A 20,996-nucleotide genomic window follows, 5' to 3' on the forward strand; every position below is an offset into this window, starting at 1 on the left:
CAGCGAAAAGCCTTGTCCTGGACGATTGCGTATCATCTCCGGTTGTATTTATTGAGTAAAGTTCAAATCCATTCCCTGATATGGGAAGCTACTGTCCGACAAATCCGTCGTTCAAGTGGTCGTTCCAGATCGGACACCCATCCCCTCCACTGAATAGACACTCGTACGAGAAACTCTCAGCACTCCCTCAACTGCAAAAGCATGTGTAACGTTTTTCCGATAGTCAGGGCTACCGCTCCGGCTAGTGAGACAGGGGAGGACAAAAGAATCTGTTTTTGCAACTTTGCTGTCTGCTAGATTTGGGGAATGGAATCAATGAATATGCGAAGACGGCACATGGAGGTATCTTTGGCGTTGAGCTTGATGAGGTGATAGGTACTGCTGCAAACATGCAAGCTGATAAGTAGAATTCTTCTTATACATTGGGCGCCTGGGTTTGTTCCCAGCATCTCCCACTTGAGAAAATCAATCGGGGTTAACATTTTACAGCTCGGGGAGTACAGGGACGTTGGTTGATGGACAGATGCAGAGTCGAAGGCTAAGGCGAAGCCATGGGGGGTAGTGACGCAGGTCTTGGTTGGGTGTCCGATACCCGGATTATGGATCGTACAGCAATCTGCCATAAATTGAACGGTACTGGCTTTCATGTCATTAGCGCAATTTTCACTCAATTTAGCCCCGTTAGCCTTCGCGGGCAAGGTGAACAGAGAAAGATGGGGGAGTTCGGTGTCTCTGTGTACTAGTAAATTGGTATTGCCAGTGTTCGTCCACAACATTGCTGTCCTCGTCCTCCGCATATTGAACGACTTCTCCGAGTAAGCACCCCACGTCGATATTCCTAGTAGTATTGGCAACCTCTTCCCAGATCACGTGTCGTATTTCTGTGGGAAACTTTGGAACCAGGTGAAAGCATGGTCGGGCATCGTGCTTCGAAGGCAACGCTCATGCTGCGAAGGTACTGTACTGTACCTTCGAGGTTGGTGCTCTGGATGTCTCATGCGTGACTCCATTCAACGTTCAGGGCAGTTTGAGGTAATTGACATTGAGGCAGATTTGCGAGACTGTAATGATTGTTGGACCTTGAAGCACAGAAGGAGAGAGGGCGCGTCGGAACGCGCTTCGGCTGCGCGCTTCGAATTGGGACTGGCGTCAATCGCGACTTATCAACTTCAACTTCAATTTCACCTCATTACCAGCAGCCGGATTTTCAGGAACAAGACCGAATTGTAAGTTCTCACTGTATAGCCTTTTGGCATGCTCTAACTAATAAGTAGCTGCAAGCTTGACTGGGCAAGGGCCCACAATTGACAATCTTGAGCAACTTAACCTCCTCTTCAACCTCGCCTCGAACTCCAAGTCTGCACGTACGACACAGCGTTCAACACATGTTATTGCACGACGAACTTCCCCAAAGCTTTACACGGAGGATATGGCAGAATTGCGAACATTTACCTGCTTCCCGACGCTGCCTTTGGAGATTCGGAACATGATATGGAAAGAAGCGGCCAACCTCCCGAGAAACCTCGACATATGGACACGCCCTACTGGGGTAACCTCCTATCGGGACATGGAGTACGGGGACGACCGTCTAGAGTGGAAGAAATACAGGACATTTAGATACACGACACGACAACCTGTTCCTGGAGTTCTTATTGCTACCAAGGAGTCTAGAGCTGCTGCTCGGGAGTTCTTCGACATGAGCTTTGGAATCTACATTGACTGGGGCGGCGGCGTGAAGATTACCACAAATCCTGAGATCCTCCGCAATTTCCAAGCAGATCGAATCTGCCCCATGGGCCCTTATAGCGAGGAGGCATCCGGGTATTTGTGGAGCGCGGAACCGTCGCCATCCTGTGCAGTGAACTTGTATCGCACGCCCAAGGGCGATCCCGATCCTCTCAGTAAACTCCTCTTTTACGCCGACGGCTTCCATGAGGAAATTCTTCTCTATTATTGTGAAGAAACGGTCGCTATCAATGGCTCATTTGATTTCCTTGAATTGTCGGAAGAGCAGGCATCCTATCTTGAGTGGCAGGCTCTTCTTGAAGCGCGGCGAATGCTTCAAGAAGACTTTGACTCTGAGACTGGGCTTAGTATAGAGGAGGCCAAATTAAGACATGAGGAGCAGAGCTTGGGGCCTCCCACCCAGGAGAATCTTGACTTGGGTTGGGTTTTCCCGAGAATCAAATTTATGGCACTTGTCGTGAATGGAATTCGACGACGCTGAAACAGATCGTGACTTCTCTGAAAATTACAGCTGTTTTCGCGCCAGTAATATATTTTGCCCGGACCTCCCCGTGGCGCAGTCTCAAGCAGCCAATTGTTCTTGGTTTTCTGAAGGGAAATCGATCGGTATCGGGATAGAAATCACGTCTGCTGAGCTTACTAGCCCCGGATTTTGTTGGTCTGGGTTTTGCAAGGAGACAACGTCGTGACGTTGCTATAGCTAGAAGTGGCGGGGTGCTGCATTGAAAACGGAGGATTTGAGGGTTGAAGGTCATATTTTCCCAGAAAACTTCGTGCAAGTACCATTACGGAACTCTGTTTTGTGGTTGCTACCCATCGGAAAGTTTGTGGAGCAACGCGTTGTTGATCACATGAAGTCATTAGCAAGGAGTGGTGAACCTGAAAATCTTGCAAGATACGAGAAGAGATTGTCTTCCTGATACCAAAATACTTTGGCAAAGTTGTTCGAAGTTGGAAGATTATCACCAACCTCTGAGTTCCAATGATATTTCATAGTTTAGTCATGCCATGCATTTCAGCTCTGCTACATGTATCTCATTTACATAGGTAGGCTCTGGCAACCGAGTCAGGGGTTTTCGCTAAAGTTAAGCGAAGAGGCTCGACCATGATCTTCTAAGATTTGTGCGTGTTTGAGAGTGAGAATAACCTTTTGAGGCTGTTTCAGGCAACTTACCTAGTATGATCTCAACTTTAATGTCCTTTAGGCAGAAATACAGTGCTCGATATGTGCTCCAAGGTGAAACCTCGAGAGCAACTGTCCGGCGCTTTGCACAGCAAAATAAGTGCCGAGTCCCTCAAACCCTTCAAGGAATGAGCTCTCTTGTGAACTTTATTCTTCCGCACCTTGACACAGATACGATAATGAGTAGTGTCAAATGCCGGTCTGATCTCATTCGCTGAGAATAATTCTTGGAAGAGAGTGAGTGAGCTTTCAAGTGAATGAGAATTTGATCAGTGGGTAACTCCCAGCAAGCCTTCTCGCTTCATTATCCAGTACTGATCATTGATCTAAAATCCTTTCAGCGAGGCAGGACCTCCTTCCAACCCCAGAAAGCTTAATCGTCAAGGTGCATTTAAAGCATTGTAGCGCCACTTAAAGCATGTTTTTTGTTGACAAAACCTTGTCAAATCAAGCATTCGAGACACGGAATGTTGGCAAATATTCTACGGTTGATCCCATATGACTGGTATGTGCATCTATTACTAATATATTTCTCCTTTGTCCCAACATCATTGGAGTCCTGGTTGGGATCGACAATCTCTAGTCTTTTCAGAGGCTCCCTTCATCTGGCCCACCCACTGTGTTGTTACTGAATGAACTCTCATATCCGTTTTGATTATTACCCAGTATCTCTCCTTTGGCCAGAAGATGTCAACACAAGTTGGAGCTTCGGTTCCTCCCACCGGTATCACGCCGAATTTTGATCAACCGCAAGATGTCTTATATACCGTCAACTTTCTCGTGGAGATCTTGTGTATCGCTCTTGTTGTTACGTTCGTATCATTGCGGATCTATGTCAGAGCTTGCACGATGAAACAAATTGAGAAGGAAGACTGTAAGTATCTCCCACATTTTAATAGAGAATAACGACTGAATGATTTTAGGGGCGTGTGTTGCCGCTGGGGTATATTCTCTAAGTGGCATAATCTTTTGTCTCTGTGCTAACGCTTCCCAGATTCTAGCTACGATGTACTTTGTTTCGGGAATATTCAGTGAGTATCATCGCGATCAAGGAGCGGGCCGGGCTGATTTTACCTAGTGGGCCATTTCGGCGGAGGACACCATATCTGGGAGGTGACTGAGGAGGCCTTCGTCAAGTATCAAAAGGTACTTTGCCTACTCAATCCTAAATACCAAGCTGACTTAGAGACGGGGTAGGTTCAGTATGTGGACGCTATTCTATACGGCCCTACAGCATATCTCACCAAAGTCACTCTACTCCTCATCTTGGCACGCCCGCTCGCCCCATACAAGAAAATAATGGCCTTGATCTGGGGTTCCATGGGAGCCATGTTGGCATTTTACATTTTCATCACTATCCTCAAAATTCGGATCTGTACGCCGATAGATTTGTTCTGGGACCCAAAAGTTCAAGGTTCTTGCTGGAACGAGCATTTGATTTTGATCGCAGATACAGTCATGAGTGTAGTTTCGGATCTGGCTGTTTTGGCTCTCCCTATGCCGCTGCTATGGTGTATGCAGATACCTGTCAAGAAGAAGCTTGGAATTGCAGCTTTACTTGGATTTGGTGGTGTCGCAACTGCAACCAGTATTGTTCGCTTGGTTTTGATATTTGGTTCTTTGGCACCAGACAAGACTGTGGCTGGGGTCCAATTCAAGCTACTTGAGTAGGTTTTGAATCAAATTCTAGATCAAGGGCATAATTTCTAACTCCTTTCCCGCAGAGTCGCAGAAATTACAATCGGCATTCTCTGTGCTTGCTCCCCAGCTTTCAACATCTATTCCATCCAAGCTCAAGAAGAACGAATCGCCACAAGAGCCCGATACACAACTAATGTGGAGATAAGTAAGTTGGACACCTCGAGCAAAGGTTCAAAACTACCAACCGGGATAATGCACGAGAAATATATAGAGAATGGATCCTCGGAGAATGTGTCAACGTGGTAAGGAGGGCCGTTGCAGAAAGGGACGCAGAATCAATGGCCGAGGACAAGATCCAAAGATACAGCTGTCATGGTGATTAATTGAGATTCCAAATTCAAATATTTCTCGTTCCAGATATCAAAATATCAGTCACCTTTGACAAATTTCCAGCCACTCTCAGCCTTACTCAAGTTAACATAGATCTGCCTGGCCTCCTTGTCAGCTCCTTCATTCCTCCTTCCCCCTTCCAGAATATTTGGGGTAGTTCCGCTTCAACACCACAAAAGACCAACGGCAGAGCAGAAGATTTGAAACAATGACTTCCAATAAGTAATGCATACTTAGATGTCGTCTCCATAGCCTTCCCCACGAAAAACATCAGCGTAAACGCAAACAAGGCAGCGGGAAATGTCAACCACCCCAACGAACATGCACACAAGTCTCTGACTGCTGCACCTTCCCAGCAGCAGCAAAAGAACTGTTGATAGGTTGGCCATTCTGCCCGATATGATTCGTCATCGAGTTTGAGATGTTCTCAGTGTGTCAAATAATTTAATTAATTATAATTATTAGCCGGTAATCAAATTAAATTAAGTCAGAATCGTAGTAATTAAATTATAATTAATTATTTACTTAATTTAATTAAATATAATTAATTATTTAGTCACGTGGTATTACACGTGACTGCGGAAATAGCAAAAGGGCTATGGCGTGAAAATAAGGTTTGCTCTAGCCTAATTTGGATGCCACCTTACCGCAATAGGCTTAGCAGCGGCTATACCCGCTTGGTAAGCGAGCCGGAAGGCGCTAGAACCACCTCGACTTTTTAGTGATTCTTCGGTACCTTATAAATAATATAATTACAAATAAAGTAATTATAAATAAGGGATCTTAAAAATTAGTGGTTTGAAATCAGGCGAGTATTTCTAATTAGACGCTTATTAAAGAATCTTCTAGATTTTTAGATATTTTATATATAAATAACTAATTCTCCTCGATTTTCTAGTAATTCCTTTACTTCAAAACTATATATCACATTAACTACTTATCCTATTAAAAAGATTTCTACTATAAAGTTACTCGAAACTACTATATCTATCTGGAAATATTGTCTATTAAGCTTAATATCCTTTAAAACAGAGAGGATTTTGAACTAGAACTACTTAAATAATAACCTCCTATCTTTTCCCTCGAATATTATTCGAAAACTCTTAACCCTCCTAAAGAGAACCCGGAGGATCCAATTAACTATCGAACAGTTACTATTAAGTGCTTATTTAAGAACTATAAGTAAGTTATATCTATTAGAATTAAAGGAATTAAAGCTAATATAATATTAGTAAAGTATTTCGAAAATAAAGAGTTAATATTACTATAAGTAATTATAAAACCTATTATCTTAATATACATAAATCGGTTAATATTAATAAAGCTTTAAAAGCTAAAGCTCCTATAAGTAAGTTTAAATTATAATTAAAACTTAAAGAAATAATAAACTAACTTTTTATTTTAGATACTATTATAGAAAATATAGCCAAATCAAGTCAAATGTTTATTACAAGTTCCTTTAATAAAGGTTCTAGTAATACGGACTTAGAATCCTTTACTATAACTCACTTTAAGAGGTTATTATTAGACTTTATAATTAATAATAATATTTCTTTTTGTATAGTTACTACTCCAAGCTTTTAAAAGCTTCTTAATTACTTGAACTAGTAAGTTATTAAAAAATTATCTTATATATTATTAAACTAACTTCTTTATAGTAAAGTACCGCCTTTATATTCTCAAGTTCTTATAGACGAACTTACTTTAAGGTTTAATGAAAATAGTAATCTTATTAAAAAAGAATTATTAGAAAATATCTTATTAAATAGTGCTTTCTCTATTACTTTAGACGCCTAGATAGCTATAAATTAAAAGGCTTATTTAGAAATTACTATATAAGTTATTCTTATTAACTTATTAATATAATATTTACTAATTTAATTTCTAGTTATTTTATAAATAAAGATTTTAAATTAAAATCTTATTTATTAGCTATAAAAGATTTAAAGGATATTTATAGCGGTAAATATATGAATTCGGTCTTACTAGAAGCTTTAAAAGTATATAATATCGAGTATAATATTATTAGGTAAGTAATATAACTCTTATTATTTAAAGAAAAACTACTAATATATTTAATTTAGTATTACTCGAGATAATACTAGCTTAAATAATACCTTATTATAAGCTTTTATAAAGTATTATAATAAGAAAGGTATTAAATTTCAAGGAAATATTTCTTATATAACTTATATATTAAACCTAGTAATTTAAGATATCTTAAAAGCTCTTATTAAGAATAATTATAATATCTCTTATTCTATAGATTTATATGAGCTAGAAAAAGATAAAATTAAAGAAAGAGAAGAGGGAGAAAAAGTAGAATAAGTAATAAGTAAGTTTCTCATATTATTTATAAGAGATTTACTAATAAATTATAGATTTATTAATTTAGAGAAAGGTTAGAAAGACTATTATAGGTCTTAAATATAATCAGGAAAACCGACGGCTATTAGAAGCTCAGATTAAAGCTTTTAATATAGAAAATGCTCGATTTCCTTAACTTGGTAAGTAATTAATTAATCCTTTAATTATTAATTAATACTAATTACTTATAGATCAAAAAACACGATAGTTATTAACTTATTATATATTAAAAGACTTTCTTTATATATATAAAGCTATTAAAGCAGTTATTAATAGCTCGAAATCAAAGGCTTTTAAAAATAAAAGTTTAGTATTAACTAATATTAAAATTACTTATTTAAATAATATTTTAAATATAATTTCAATATTTATTAAGGCTACTACTAAGTTATAAGCCGAGAACTATCCTACTATATATTATATTATACCTGAAGTATATAAAATATATAATAAACTCGAGAGTTTTAAAACCGAATTTAAAGTAAGTCTTTTCTAAACTATATTATATTAATAGTATACTAATTATAAATAGAATAAAACTTTCGAAAACGCTATTAATAAGGGTATAGCTAAGCTTCGCAAATATTATCCTAAAATCGGTATTTTAGATAATAAGAGTAAAGCTTTATATTTAGCTCTTATTCTTAATCCTCGAATTAAAAAAATAGGACTAGCTAGAATTAGCCTAGATTCTAGTATAGTATCTGATATATATAATAGGCTTAAAATAGACTATAATATATAAGTATATATTTCTACTTAAATTTTAAATTATTTAATTACTAATTCTCTTATAGATATAAACGAGACTATTTAATAGCTAATCCTCAAGACACTAATTCCGATATATCTATAGACAATTTAGACAAAGATAAACTTGATATTTATATAAATAATCAAGAGGATAAAATAGAAGACGAATTAATGACTTATTTAGAGGAGAAGAGAGCAGATAAAAAAGTAAGTAATATTTACTTACTTTATTTCAAATTCCCTTAAGAACTACTAATCCCTTTATTATAATTTTTTTATCTATATATATTAATTTAGCTCTAGATTCGGCCACTTGATTACTGGAAAGCTAATCAAATTAGGTTTCCTGTATTATCCCTTATAGCAAGGAAGTACTTAGGAATACCCGCTTCGTCCGCCGCTAGCGAGCGTTTCTTCTCACAAGGGGCTCTTATTAATACTAAACTACGTAATCGACTTAATAAGATCACTTTCGAGAAGATTATATGTCTTAAGAGCTAGGGGATATTTATAAACGAGGAAGAAGAGATAAAAAAGGCAGAAAAAGAACAGGAATTAAAGGAGAAAAAGAATTTCGAGCCAGAGAATCAGTTTTTCCTTCCCGAAAAAGCTTAGTTTTATAGTTTTATATATATTTTATTAGTCTAGTTAATATTTTATCCGATGGCCTTATAGTTATTTAGAGAAAATAAAGAGATTTTATTATTTACTTGACTTTCATATGACTTTCACGTAATAATTAGAAATAATTAATTATATTTAATTATAATTAGTCTAATAATTAATTTTTTTTTTGAAACTCAATAATCAAATTATAATTAATTAGAAAATTAATTTAATTAAATATAATTAATTACCTTAATTATTTTTTTGACACACTGGATGTTCTTGAACTTGCTTCAATTGTCGTGTTGCCGAGATTTCCACCTAGCGGAAATGAATCCCTGTTCCCCCGAGAGCCTCTGGCGCCACGCCTGCATGGTCTTGAAATAGACTTTCAAGGTAGAAGTCGATGTTAAGAATGTGGTTGTGTCACTTTGGTTTTTGCAGGCTGAGTTCATGGGCAGGACGGGGTGCGATTTCTGACCCAATTCCACCACCAGTTCCTAAGTATTCAGGCCGGCAGTGTAAATTGCTTTGTATGGCAGCCATTTAGTGGTATCATTCAATTGATACTCAACATCTTAAAACCCCTTCCTTTCCGAGTCGGTCAAGCATGAAATATCGATCGTTGACACATATTCACTCGTGAAGTTCGAGTTGTCCAGATTCCAGCTGCCCGCCGCCGAATACATTTCGAGTTCCAAAAGCTTCCCGTTTTCAGTCATATGTTTTGATGCAAAGGTCAAGAGAACATGGTGAGGCACCATAACCTCGACATCCCCAGGAAATGTCTGATGCACAATCAAACCTGCCGGGATCAGGTCCATCGCTGTTACCAAGCAGTATTTGGATGACGCCTCCGCCTTGTGGGCGCATGGTGAATTGCTGCGCGCCCATGAGAGAAGTTAAAGAGTCCGGAAAGAAAAGTGAAATTGGGGACACCCCGGAGGTCAGAATTGGTGGAATTCGTAGGGTTTCCTTCTGGGGAGAACTGTAATGTTGGATTTGTTGTCGTGACGACCAACACTGATAAGATGTCACTACATGAGTGGTAGTACCCTACAGAGACAAAGTGACGGGAATACAGGGTATGCGCGCAAGTTCCTCACCCTCCACCACCGGGTCCGGTTGACTACAGTGCACAGATGCTATAATAAAAGCTTTTATAGGGATCTTTAGCGAAGTTACCCTTGTAAGTACAGGGGACAGATCTTGAAATGTGTAGTAGCTCTTATAAAAGTCTTACTGCCTTAGATTAGGGGGTAAGACCTAGAGTTATGGGGGCTTATAACAGGTGTAATCCTTTAAATCACATGTGTTAGGACTTTGGAAGCCCTGAACCTGCTCGTATGCCCTATATTCCTGTCAATTTATGCCGTTATCTGCGCAAGCTTCTGATTGACTGAGGAAAGGTGCAGTTTCGAGTGCGGCAGGTAAACGGCATGACAATTGTGCTAGATTTGAACAATCCCGCATTGACAGCGGGTTTCAAACCAAAATTGGCGTTATTTAGATTCGCCCCGATGTGGGTGCCATTCTTTATGTAAAGATTTGCCCTGGGAATGTAGGCCTGCGAGACAACGGAGAACTGATTACAGGAAGAATATCGGATGACTTGCTGGGCGAAGGAGCGTGTGCAATAGAGGGCTTGAGGGAAGCTTCGTTGAATCGACGGATCTGAAGAGTTTATATCCACTTACCTAAAGTAGAAGAAGAAAATGTGAAAGAATCTTCTAAGACTAGAAGCACATGACTGATAATATGTCCTAGTAGCCAACACAAAGAAGCAACTGAATGACCTTTCTATTTGGGATGTGCAAACATCGACAGGTAGAAAAGTATTAAAAGGTATTGTCACTTTGTAGATTGGGTAAACGGGCTTCTTTGAAGCTGTCATGAAAAGAAACGCTTACATGAAAGGTTTTGAGAGAATCCAAAGATCTTCTCGTGAGAAGCAACGATAGGGAGGCTCGTAAAGCTTTAAAGTCCGACGCCTAATGGCCCAACGCGTCGACACCCGGCCACTGCAACCCCCCCTGCCCGCCCACTCACATCTCCCTGCAACATTGCTTTAATCTGGGGTCTCCAGATTACCTGAAGTATTGAGGTTTTCTGGACTCTCATTTCCCTCAACCATCTCACTTTCTCCTTCGGGCTCACTTCCCCTCACTTCCATAAGGCACGTCGCAACGAGATGTCCCTTCCAACCTCTCGTAGCCAGCGCGTCCAGTGTTTTGTTAATCTCTGAGTCCCACTTCTTACTCCGCTCCTCCATATCCTCCTCCGCCCAAGACTCCGTACGACCCTCTTGCTCCTCCTGCGCAAACTCTTCGAAGCTTGTTCCGGCATCTGAAAAGGTTGTTCTCAACGAACAGACCCACAGCGCGGCATGGTCAGCAAAAAAGGTACAAGAACTAGCTGACCCTGCTTCCCAGTGGACTCCCAGATCCAGGGCGCTGAGTTCATGATCTGCAAGATTCGAACTCTTTAGGGTTTCGGTAATATCAAACTCTCGATCGTCATACATCCGCACGATTTCGTGTGCCATGTGAAAGAATTTGTGCTCTGTGCTAAGTGGGAGGCGCATGACGCATATGGTCGAGGCTTCGGAGTAGTCATGATCGCTTTTGCATAGCAGCGGAGTGTCGCCCTCAGCTTTTTCGCTGTCTTTACTGCAAATAAAATTCAGTTCAACCGGAACTGCGATGCCAAAAAAGCGAGAGAAGCTATGTTCTTTGTTGGATTTAGACAACTTGGCGGGCAGCCAGGAACCCTTCGAAGAGGAAGTTGCATTTGCCATTTCGATCAAATAAGCGTATGTGTAGAGTGTTTGGTGTAGAGTGTTTGTTATGTGTCAGATTCGAATTGAGCTTGAAAGTTTGGAATTTGCGGATGTTGATGAAGGAAGATCAAGTCGAGGTTTTGGGGTAGAAGAGGGGTTTCTATATTCCCAAAGCCCGAGTTGTATTCACGAGCCACACTTAGGAATATCAGATGTGATTCAGAATGCCCGCAATGACCTGGATTCCAACACACTTGGGATTGATGGAAGGAACGAATTTGTGAATCACCCCAAGGCTCGTGGAACGGTGAGAACCACACAAACCTATCCCAAGACTTCGAACACTGAATCATCATCTACTCAATAATCACACTCGTCTACCGTAACATCCAGATAGCACTGCAACAAATTTAGGATACTGCGACCTCTGTATTCATTTCTTCGACCCAATTAATCCCGTAATCTCTCATCCAAGTGCAAGACCACCGAGTCTCCCAGTTGAATCCCTAAGTCCGAAATATTCAATACCCTCAATCAACACCAATCTTAAGCCTTCTCTTCACACTCCACGTACAAATAGTTCTTCCAACCACTCAAAGCCACCGAGGTCCAGATAGCGCCCAAATCTGCCATATCATTCAGGGGAGTCCGTGCAGATCCTTGCCTCATAACAGGAACAGTATCCTGCCACTGCACGACGGCCGAAGCAATGGTCCAACGGGTGTGATTGTAGCTGTAGCCGTAGTTACTTGTTTTGTTTGCCTCGGTGTGGTGGAAATCGAGTTGCTTGGTGATGATGCCAAGAAATTATTGGCAGTGGCGGAAATTGACTTGGGGGACGTCGGGGAGCGGAGTAGCTTGGAACCACATAGTTAAGGCTGAGGCAGGGGCAGCAGGTCGGCGGATGGAGCTGACCAGGCCGAGCCAGGCATGTTGAAAACTTCGGTATCGTTCTCTTTACAGTATTGCGAGTAGATGGAAGGTAGTCGATGACCGAAGCTGAAGCCGAAGAGATGGAATGGCGTGGAAGCTTTGGGAATGCTTGATCAATATCGAGGAGTTATTGGAAGACTTCATGCACCGTTTTCCAAAAGAGAAGATCCGGAAGCCCGTGCCTGCTCAAGCTTGGCCAATGATTCCTCTTCATGCAGCTGAACCCTTTCTCCCGAGGAAATCACTTTGTATTATGAACTCAGAATGGTGGTGACAAATTCCAAATTGCAGGAGACAATACAGATATTGTTGACCAATCTTTGCTTCAATAGTTCTGACATGCGATCCAAAGATCTTTGCTCTCGATTCTCAAACTCTCCGACTCCTTCATCACGGAACCCAACACCAGCTCTTACGCCACCCAACACCAGCTCTTACGCCAACCAACTCTTCCCATTCCACATCAAGCATCAAGCCTTCTCAAATAACACTTCGCAACCACATGGCCCTTCCACTCCCTCACTTCCAAAAGCTCCAACGCCCTCATCAAATCCTGGTCACTCACCAACCTGGTGTCCGGCACCCCCTGAAGCTCCCAGCTAATCGCAAATGCCCAACCCACCCTTCCCACATCCCACCAGAGCCCGTCATCCCTTATACGATCCACCGAGTACGCGTCGAGTTGAAGCAAGTTCGTAATGCTCTCTGTCATGCTCGCGAGGATAGAGTTAATGCCGATGTTGATGATGCCTGTGCTGTTCGGACGCTTCGAATAATCGGTAGGTCGAAAGTATCGGAAGTGTTTGATGATGCAGATGTGGATGAGGATCGGGACGAAGGAGACGTCGCGGGGAAACATCTGAATTGCCATTTTTGAGGATTGGAAGATGAACTGCGCATGAGAGCATCCAACAACGTAGGACCGGGAGCCGAGCAATATATACCAACTAATCTAAGATCAAATTTTCCAGCTTAGGCTAGAATAACAAAGTAAGACTCTGCTCAAAGGTTCTCGAACTGGGCAGTACAATGAAGAACGAACTTAAACGTGAATTTTCTGGGCGTTTCCATTACCTTGGCTGAAAGGCTTCAAAATTTCCAGTAAATGGTACACCAGGACAACGACCCCAATGGACCGAGATTTTTTTGAAGTTTTGATGATGTATGTGGAAGGAGCACCGCCCTGCAGTTGAAACGATAGCAACCACCATTCCTACCGGCACGAACTGGGAGAAGACAATCAGCATATGAGAGGATAAGTTAGAAGCAGAAGAGCAGGACGAAACAAAATCGGAGGAGGCAATCAGAATCTTGGTGGAAAAGGCATTGCAGCAAATGAAGGATGTATTGGATGCAAATAGGCATGTCCAGGGTTGGCTAAGCAGGTAGGAGCTCTCCTTATTATTCAGAAATAAGAAGGGGCCATAAAAGGGCAATAAAGGGAACCTCTTTTTTTTATAAAAAAAAATAGAACAACCCCGCCCCCGGAATCCAATCAAGTTTAATTGTCGGGAGAGTTGAGTTGCCATCGATTGAGGGCCCAATGGCCTCGATTCTGGGTAAGTCCAGTTGACTTTGATCCGATATTTGGAAGCTTGTCTCGCTCTGAACTTTAACATTAAAACCTCCTTTCGCCTGATAGTTAGAAGTGGAACAACAACACAACAAGTCACCGTATGTCTATCACCTCAAGAGCGCCAGTTTCGCTCTGATTTTGGCAACTTGCTTTAGTCTAAAAGTTCGTTGTCCTTGTATAAACGATCAGAGCGAACCAAGCTTTGAATTTATGGCTCTACCTACTGAGTGACTGGCAACTGTGCCATCTGCCATGGTCCTTTCATCAATCCCGTGCTCAACAGAGCAAACCAGGCCTATTGCAAAGATTGTCTTCTTCCCTATCGTCCTACGAAACCCTCAGATCCTCGATCTCATCGGCCCAGATGGACGGATGTCCAATGCAAGGCTCTCACCCATTCTCTACATTTGCTCCGAGTGTAAGTTGTTTTGGCCACTTGAACAGTGCCGATCGACTCCAAGAGATGGCTACGAAGATGGAAATGGCATGGTTTATTTTGAGGCTTTCAAGGAAAATCACATCGCATTTTGGACCCTTATTCTCTACAAAAAGCTGCTTGTCATCTAAAGATAAGGGAGGAAGATGGAAACGAAGTAAGCAGCAAGATCAGAGCGAAGCAGGCTCGACTTTGTAACTTGAGATGACGCTTAATCAAACGGATTTTCTCATCTGAAGACAGAAAGATAAAGCTGGGAACGAAGCAAGCAAGATCGGATAATATTCCTCCTCCCTCTTATGGCAACGCCCATGTCTGAGCCGGCGCCGTCATATCTTCCCTAAACTCATCTCCTCTTACCTTTGTTTCCATTTTTATCTGCTCAAGGACCGCGGCAGACAAACTTCCTTTAGCACATGATTCCCATATTCACTCCTACTTGTCACGAGCATTGCTACTAGCGTCATATCTGTCTGGCACAAACAAGCCTCTTTTCGCACATGAAATCCTTATTCACTCCTACTTATAACCAGCTTCGTCACTAGCGTGATAACCATCGTCGTTGTCACTCGTCTATAAAACAAAAAAAAAATCCTCGCTCGCTTCAAAACCATCCCTTCGACACATCTTTGCTGATACTGTGCCTGCCTGCTCCTTTTGTCACAATGTACTCCAGACGCGGTCGCCCTTCGAAGGCAGAGCGAGACCGTATGCTCCAGCTAGCTGGCCATGGACCCAGCAGCACAAGCACTAGCACCGGCCCCAACCCCAGTCCATTCACCCCGCAAGCTCCGGTACAACCACCTCAAGCTGGTCCTTCATTATCCCGGCTGAGCTCAGTACAACTAAATCCGAATCCATTATCCCAACAGGCTATGGTACAAACTCCACCTCCACCTCAAGCCCCAATCTCCCAACCCCAAGCAGTACAACCAAATCCACACAGCTTGTTCTACGTAGCAACACAGCACCGGCTCCAGGCCTCCACCAGGGGTTCGGACCTCCTTTTTGGCACGGGAATCGTGAGCATCGCGCCTACCGCCTCCGGTGACGTTCTCTTCTCGACCCTGGTTGCGATTTTGAATACTCAAGCTCATGACACCGCGCGTGACGCAAGTCCCCCCCCCCCTCTTTTGATTCTCCCACCAACATCTTGAACATTCAAACCTAGCCTTTCTTCATTCTCCTTGCCCATCCTAGAACAATGGCTAACAGCTGTCAGACCTTCGGCATCGCATCCCTAATGACCGCCTACACAACCGCCTGCACACCCCTCGGCACCTCACCCCGCCGCCTCAACTTCCTCCGCCTCGCACTCCGGTACGCCGAGTACCTGGCGTTGAACGACAAGGATGCAGAGGCGTTCGATACGAAGATTCGGGATACGGAGGAGCTGACGCTGGCGATGCGGTTGATGAGCAGGAGGGGTTGGAGGGATGTGTTGGTTGCGTATTGGGAGTTGAGTGAGGTTGGGGAGGTAGAGGGTGAGGGTGGCGAGGGCTTGCAGGGGGAGGGAATTGGGAAGGGGAAGAAGAGAGGTGGTGAGGAGGGGGAGGGAGAGAGGAAGAGGGTCAGGGGTGAATGAGTGAGTGTGACAAGACTGCATGGTGCTTGCTGTACATTGGGAAGATTCGCTTTTGCATACTTCTGGAAGTGCATGGAACAATTCGGCAAAGTTGGCGACATTGTTCTGCATGCTGGTGGTACAACGAAATAGAGCAGCATGGGCAGCAGAGAGAGCAGAACCAAAGCAAGCAACCAAAGCAATAAAGCAGATTGTAAATCACACTTCTGGGTCAATGAGAACCAGCCAAGATCAAGGCTTAATTTGCAATCTACCACAACTCCAGAAACAATGACTTTTTGTCTATCAAAAGACCACACTTTCAAGAAACCTCCCGAATCAACTTTCCCCCCATCCCAGCCTTCTGGCCACCAACGAAGATAGCTCCAACAGGCCCCTCGATCCACTCCTCCGGCACACCAATGCGGTTCCCATCTTTGTTGCTGACAAAACGAACGAAAAGAGGATTGGGTTTCTGGCCCTCGGAATCGGGTGTGGCATCTCCGGGTATGGCGTTGAAGTCTCGGCGACGAGCATTGGTTTTGGGGGCTTGCTTTTTGAGGAGCTTGTTGATCGTTTCCATCTGGTAGATGTTAGAAGTGACCGGGAGAGGGAATGGGAGAGTAGTACTTTTTCTTCTTCGTTTCGCTTCTCGGAAAGGTTCTTTCTTCGTCGGGCCATTTCTGCGCGACGCATAGCGTGTTCCTCGGCGGTCAAATGCTTCTTGACTTGGACTTCTGTTGGGCGGTTAGTACATATCATGGGAATAGGCCTTAAGACGTACCATCTGGGAGCGCCAACATTGGCCCACTGCCTCCTTCCTCAAATCGAGCTCGTTGTCTCTTGGTGAGTTTGTTGAGGTCTGGTGTTGAAGCTCGACTTCCACCAGCTGGTGTCTCATCATCGCTATCCAGACTGTCTTCGTCGTCTTCATCAACTTCCTCCTCAACCTCAATCTCCTCTTCCTCGCCCTCAGCATCTTCTTCATTGCCGGTTTGCATGCCTTCCTCCTCCTCTACCTCCTCACCAACATCACTATCCAATTCGCTCAATTCCTCGTCATCACTCGCCTCTTGCATCTCCTTTTGCTGGACAGCCATGCGGTCACCCCGAGTTGGCGGCTTGACTGCAATGGTTTGCCGTCCAGACTGGGCCCTGGAGATTTTGATGACAGGCGGCGGCGGTGGGACATCCATATCAACATCCCCATCCGCGTCTTCATCGCCCAATCCATCATCCTCAGCATCCATATCCTCGTCCTCTTCCTCAACGCTCTCACCCTCCGCATCATCATCCGCCACATCCTCCATCTCCTCATCTTCCTCCTCGTCACTATCAGACTCCAAGACATAGCTCTTTCTCACATTCCTCGCTCGCTTGCCCTCGATGATCTCACCGCCAACAAATGATTCCTTCACGGCGATTGAGTTGCTGGATGAGCTGGCACGGGTTGCCTCTCGGAGTTTGCTGGAAGATGTCTTTACTGTAAGACGCATTGACTGGGGGCTCCGTGACGAGGTGGTCGGAGGACCACGTGAAACGGTAGCCATGGAGACATTCTCAGATACCGTGCGCCGCGGTCGCGATGATGGCATTCTATCAGAAGCGGCATCAGTAATTGCTTCTGCAGCCTTGACCGCCGCGGAGCGCTGGCTGCGTCGCGATGACATGATGGATGATGAGGTGCAGCGATCAGAGAGTAGAACAGAACAGAACAGGTGGCGGCGCAGGTTCACGATCGCTTGATTGATTGCTTGCTTGTTTGCTTGCTTGCTTGATGGAAGAGGCGGGAGGACGTTGAAATAAAGAACGGGGGGAGATCCCGGGTGGGTGGTCTTGTTGGTGGTCTGGTCTCTGTGGTCCAACTGAGGCCTGATTGGCATTCAGGCAACTTCCTCGACCGGACCAGATCGGAGGCAGATGCAGCAGCCACAGACAGGGCAATTGAGCAAGCAATTGAGGAGGCCGCGTCGCATGGATGGAAATAGCCGCGCCAACACAAACGCCCCGTAAGATAATCAACCACACACGTGTTGCTGTTGCTGTTGCTGTTGCGATTACGATTGCGATTGCGATTGCTTTTGCTTTTGCTTCGTACAACGCCAGCTTGAAGCAATCGACGATCTTCCAGCCGCGCAGGATTCAGACAAGCGCCACCGCTCGCTCGTTTGCAGCCATACAACGGAAAATCACAGAAAATGTGATGCAACTCACTCCTTTTTGCTCGACGTGGCTTTCTCAGCCCGAGACTTGGGCTTCCCTCTCATTCCTGCCCAGCTGTAGCCCTCCTCGGTGCCCTCTGAGTCGGTACTCAGTCTTCGCACCTTCTTACTGGGTCGCTCGGTGCGGCTTGACATCTCTAAAGGTGATTGTGCGGCGGCTGACGCTTACCTGCAGCCTGTGAGGATGAAACGGAAGCTGTATAGTCAATATTGAGGTGAAGTGATGATGCAAATGCTGGGCGACTTGTGTCTATGTGATGTATGGAATTGGAGATCAAGGAGTGATAAGAAGTGAATCCAAAATGGGTGAAATGTGAAGGTACTTGGTACAGTGACTTGTCAGAGATGCTCTCAAACGTCGGTCAGCGGAAAATGGAGTCTCAAAGTTGATTGGCCGTGCTAGAGTTACGTAAGCAACCTCGGCATGTGAAGGTAATGCCGACAACAAACAAAACCACGAATGTGTCGGACCATCTCCTTTCAACATTGAGACTATTCGCCATGAGCGATTCAGACCAGGGAGAGAAGAAGGCAGGTGTGCCGTCGTGGCAGCTGAAATCGAAAGACGCAACAGCGAAAGAGGAAGAGAAATCATCTGCGGAATCAACGAGTCGCGAGACGATCATCGAGCAGGCAAAGAAGTTCCTGGAGGAGGACGAAGTACGCAATGCATCGACAGACAAGAAGATCGCATTTCTAGAGAGCAAAGGACTACGTGGCGAAGAAATCCAGGATCTGCTGGGCATCACAATGAACCCAGAAGCATCCTCCGAAGTAGCTCCTCCATTCCCCTCAAAACATCACCGTACTAAGCCTTCCAGACTCCACGACCACAACCTACCCAACAATCCCCGCCACCTCCACCTCCACCTCCACCTCCACAGCAACAAACCCCCTCCCAACCGCCAATAATAACCTACCCCGAATTCCTCACCACCCCCACCTCCCCTACACCCCTAATAACCAAAACCCGCCTCCTCACAACCCTCTACCTCTTCTCCGGGCTGTCCGCCCTGCTCTACGGCACAAACACCTTCCTGCTAACCCCGATGCTCGCCACACTCACCGATTCCCGACTATCATTCGCAGCAACCGCTTCTTCCAATCTCTCGAAGCTCATCACCCGCCTCGAAAGCATAGTCTCCGAGATCCCACCAACAATAGGGCCTGCACATGAACATAAAGAGGAGGACTCAGAAAGCGACGAAGATCCCACTGAGCTTTTTCATAGAGATATTGGTGTGCAGACTTCGCTCCCTAATTCAGAGGCTGGGACGAGACCGGGGACACCGACGCCTACATCTGCGCTTGCGGACCAGACGTCCCGGCTTAAATCCCTTACGGGATCTTTGAACGGGTTAATAGACGACGGTACATCTGAAGGCCATGATGTCGTGGAGTTAGAGGCTACGATCGGGGTGTTGAAAGACTATTTGGAGGGTATGACTTATGTGACTCCGAGTTATAATTTTGGTGGGTCGGGGGCCTATGGGGGAAGAGAGGGGGCAGGGGGTAAGGAGGCGGATGATGAGATAAGCAGGGTGAAGATGGGGATTAAGAGTATGAAGGGGGTGTTGCTTAGTGCGAGGAGCTTTCCGGGGGGTGTGAGGGGTGTGGGGAGGTGATAGATGGGATGATAGATACATAATGAAGTATTTTTGAATGAGGTCGGTAGTCCTGATATGTTGTGACGTGGCACTTTGAATGGCGTCAGAGACAAGTGCCTGTACAGACTTTGTGTTCGGCGTTGCGATCACGAAGGCAGTAATTCTATGATCAAGGTGACGGTGGCGTTGGGAGTGCTCATAACCAGCGGATGCTGGATCATTTTACTAAACAGCAATTCAAATTACGGCAGGAAAGTGGAATAGATTATAGTTGATTTTATATATCAGACCTTGCTCTTCCCATTTCCCTTCTCAATGTGCCTTCCAAACCCCTTCAAATCCTACACCCCACGGTCACACAACACAACTCAACCCGAAGCCATGAGAGGCCGTTTTCCCAATCGCCAACTTAGCCTGCACGAGTTCTTCGGCCGACAAGAAGACGACGACTTAGTCGAGATGCGTGCCCCTTACGACCGGCTGGATCGCAGACCTGTTTACGTTCCTAGGAACAACCCTAGGAACAACCCCAGGAACAGCGCCTTCGCCGCTTTCAATAAACCCATCCGCGACGAACAAGCGGAAGAGCAAAGACCTCCAACGATAATTGTCCGCTTCATACGCCAAGGGGGAACAAATCCATACCACTTCGACCTCCCCATCCACATCGCCTCGATTCCCACGAACCTCAATTCCATTCCTGACGAGATTCGGGATGCAGTAAAGGTCCACCATCCAAGCTGGCGTAGCGGGTTCTCCCTACAGAGTGTGGTGGTCAAATGGAAAGATATCTTTTCGGAAACGGACTTGATTAGGCTGAATCGTGCTCAGAGGGAGACGGCTTTCAAGAGGATGGAGGAGAATAAGTGGTTGGACATGGTTGAGATTAAGTACAAGAGAAACTGATGGCATTGCCGGTGGGGACCATGGGAAAGCCGTGTTGATTTTGAAAACTTACTTGTTTGCGATGTCTTCTGCCTGGACTTGCACAATGGCTTTGAATTACACATTCTATCACATATGCATTTGAGATAGCAACATACTACATTGCATATATTTATTGTTCAATGGTCCCCATTTGAATCTTGTGATCAACAAATGTTGCCGTGAGTTGGCACGCGGTTCTGACATATTGTGAGATGGCATCTTAATCGCCATTGCAGGTAAGTGCCTATAAATGTGTTTGGAATCAT

General features: G+C 44.3%; 8 protein-coding genes across 8 annotated transcripts; 6 read left to right on the forward strand and 2 right to left on the reverse strand.

Moving 5' to 3' along the window:
- Positions 1-911: 911 nt before the first annotated feature.
- K444DRAFT_663696 (uncharacterized protein) lies at positions 912-2,313 on the forward strand (the record flags this gene model as incomplete). Its single annotated transcript, XM_024886861.1, has 3 exons — positions 912-955; positions 1,087-1,226; positions 1,275-2,313. 3 exons carry the CDS (start codon positions 912-914, stop codon positions 2,225-2,227), a joined length of 1,137 nt encoding a protein of 378 aa, XP_024736535.1. The 3' UTR covers positions 2,228-2,313.
- Positions 2,314-3,610: 1,297 nt separating this feature from the next.
- On the forward strand, positions 3,611-4,930 carry K444DRAFT_723291 (uncharacterized protein). Its single transcript, XM_024888588.1, has 5 exons — positions 3,611-3,803; positions 3,853-3,900; positions 4,008-4,075; positions 4,127-4,596; positions 4,654-4,930. The coding sequence occupies exons 1-5, from the start codon at positions 3,617-3,619 to the stop codon at positions 4,874-4,876; spliced, it is 996 nt and encodes a 331-aa protein (XP_024736536.1). The 5' UTR covers positions 3,611-3,616; the 3' UTR covers positions 4,877-4,930.
- Positions 4,931-8,401: 3,471 nt separating this feature from the next.
- Positions 8,402-8,581, forward strand: K444DRAFT_529876 (uncharacterized protein; the record flags this gene model as incomplete). The annotated part of the gene is made up of 1 exon (XM_024874851.1): positions 8,402-8,581. A coding segment is annotated over one exon (180 nt), but the record flags the coding sequence as incomplete, so codon positions are not given.
- A 2,173-nt stretch (positions 8,582-10,754) lies between these two features.
- K444DRAFT_630031 (uncharacterized protein) lies at positions 10,755-11,483 on the reverse strand (the record flags this gene model as incomplete). Its single annotated transcript, XM_024883144.1, has 1 exon — positions 10,755-11,483. One exon carries the CDS (start codon positions 11,481-11,483, stop codon positions 10,755-10,757), a length of 729 nt encoding a protein of 242 aa, XP_024736538.1.
- A 3,422-nt stretch (positions 11,484-14,905) lies between these two features.
- K444DRAFT_663697 (uncharacterized protein) lies at positions 14,906-15,995 on the forward strand (the record flags this gene model as incomplete). Its single annotated transcript, XM_024886862.1, has 2 exons — positions 14,906-15,432; positions 15,633-15,995. Exons 1-2 carry the CDS (start codon positions 15,076-15,078, stop codon positions 15,993-15,995), a joined length of 720 nt encoding a protein of 239 aa, XP_024736539.1. The 5' UTR covers positions 14,906-15,075.
- A 220-nt stretch (positions 15,996-16,215) lies between these two features.
- On the reverse strand, positions 16,216-18,216 carry K444DRAFT_406883 (uncharacterized protein). The gene is made up of 3 exons (XM_024872571.1): positions 16,759-18,216; positions 16,605-16,711; positions 16,216-16,557 (listed from the first exon to the last, which is right to left on the reverse strand). Exons 1-3 carry the CDS (start codon positions 17,855-17,857, stop codon positions 16,297-16,299), a joined length of 1,467 nt encoding a protein of 488 aa, XP_024736540.1. The 5' UTR covers positions 17,858-18,216; the 3' UTR covers positions 16,216-16,296.
- Positions 18,217-18,697: 481 nt separating this feature from the next.
- On the forward strand, positions 18,698-19,821 carry K444DRAFT_630035 (uncharacterized protein; the record flags this gene model as incomplete). The annotated part of the gene is made up of 2 exons (XM_024883145.1): positions 18,698-18,970; positions 19,018-19,821. The coding sequence occupies 2 exons, from the start codon at positions 18,698-18,700 to the stop codon at positions 19,819-19,821; spliced, it is 1,077 nt and encodes a 358-aa protein (XP_024736541.1).
- A 148-nt stretch (positions 19,822-19,969) lies between these two features.
- On the forward strand, positions 19,970-20,780 carry K444DRAFT_723307 (uncharacterized protein). The gene has a single exon (XM_024888589.1). It carries the CDS (start codon positions 20,119-20,121, stop codon positions 20,707-20,709), a length of 591 nt encoding a protein of 196 aa, XP_024736542.1. The 5' UTR covers positions 19,970-20,118; the 3' UTR covers positions 20,710-20,780.
- Positions 20,781-20,996: the final 216 nt, after the last annotated feature.

The sequence above is a fragment of the Hyaloscypha bicolor genome, assembly GCF_002865645.1.
Source record: "Hyaloscypha bicolor E unplaced genomic scaffold K444scaffold_83, whole genome shotgun sequence".
NCBI lineage: Eukaryota > Fungi > Ascomycota > Leotiomycetes > Helotiales > Hyaloscyphaceae > Hyaloscypha > Hyaloscypha bicolor.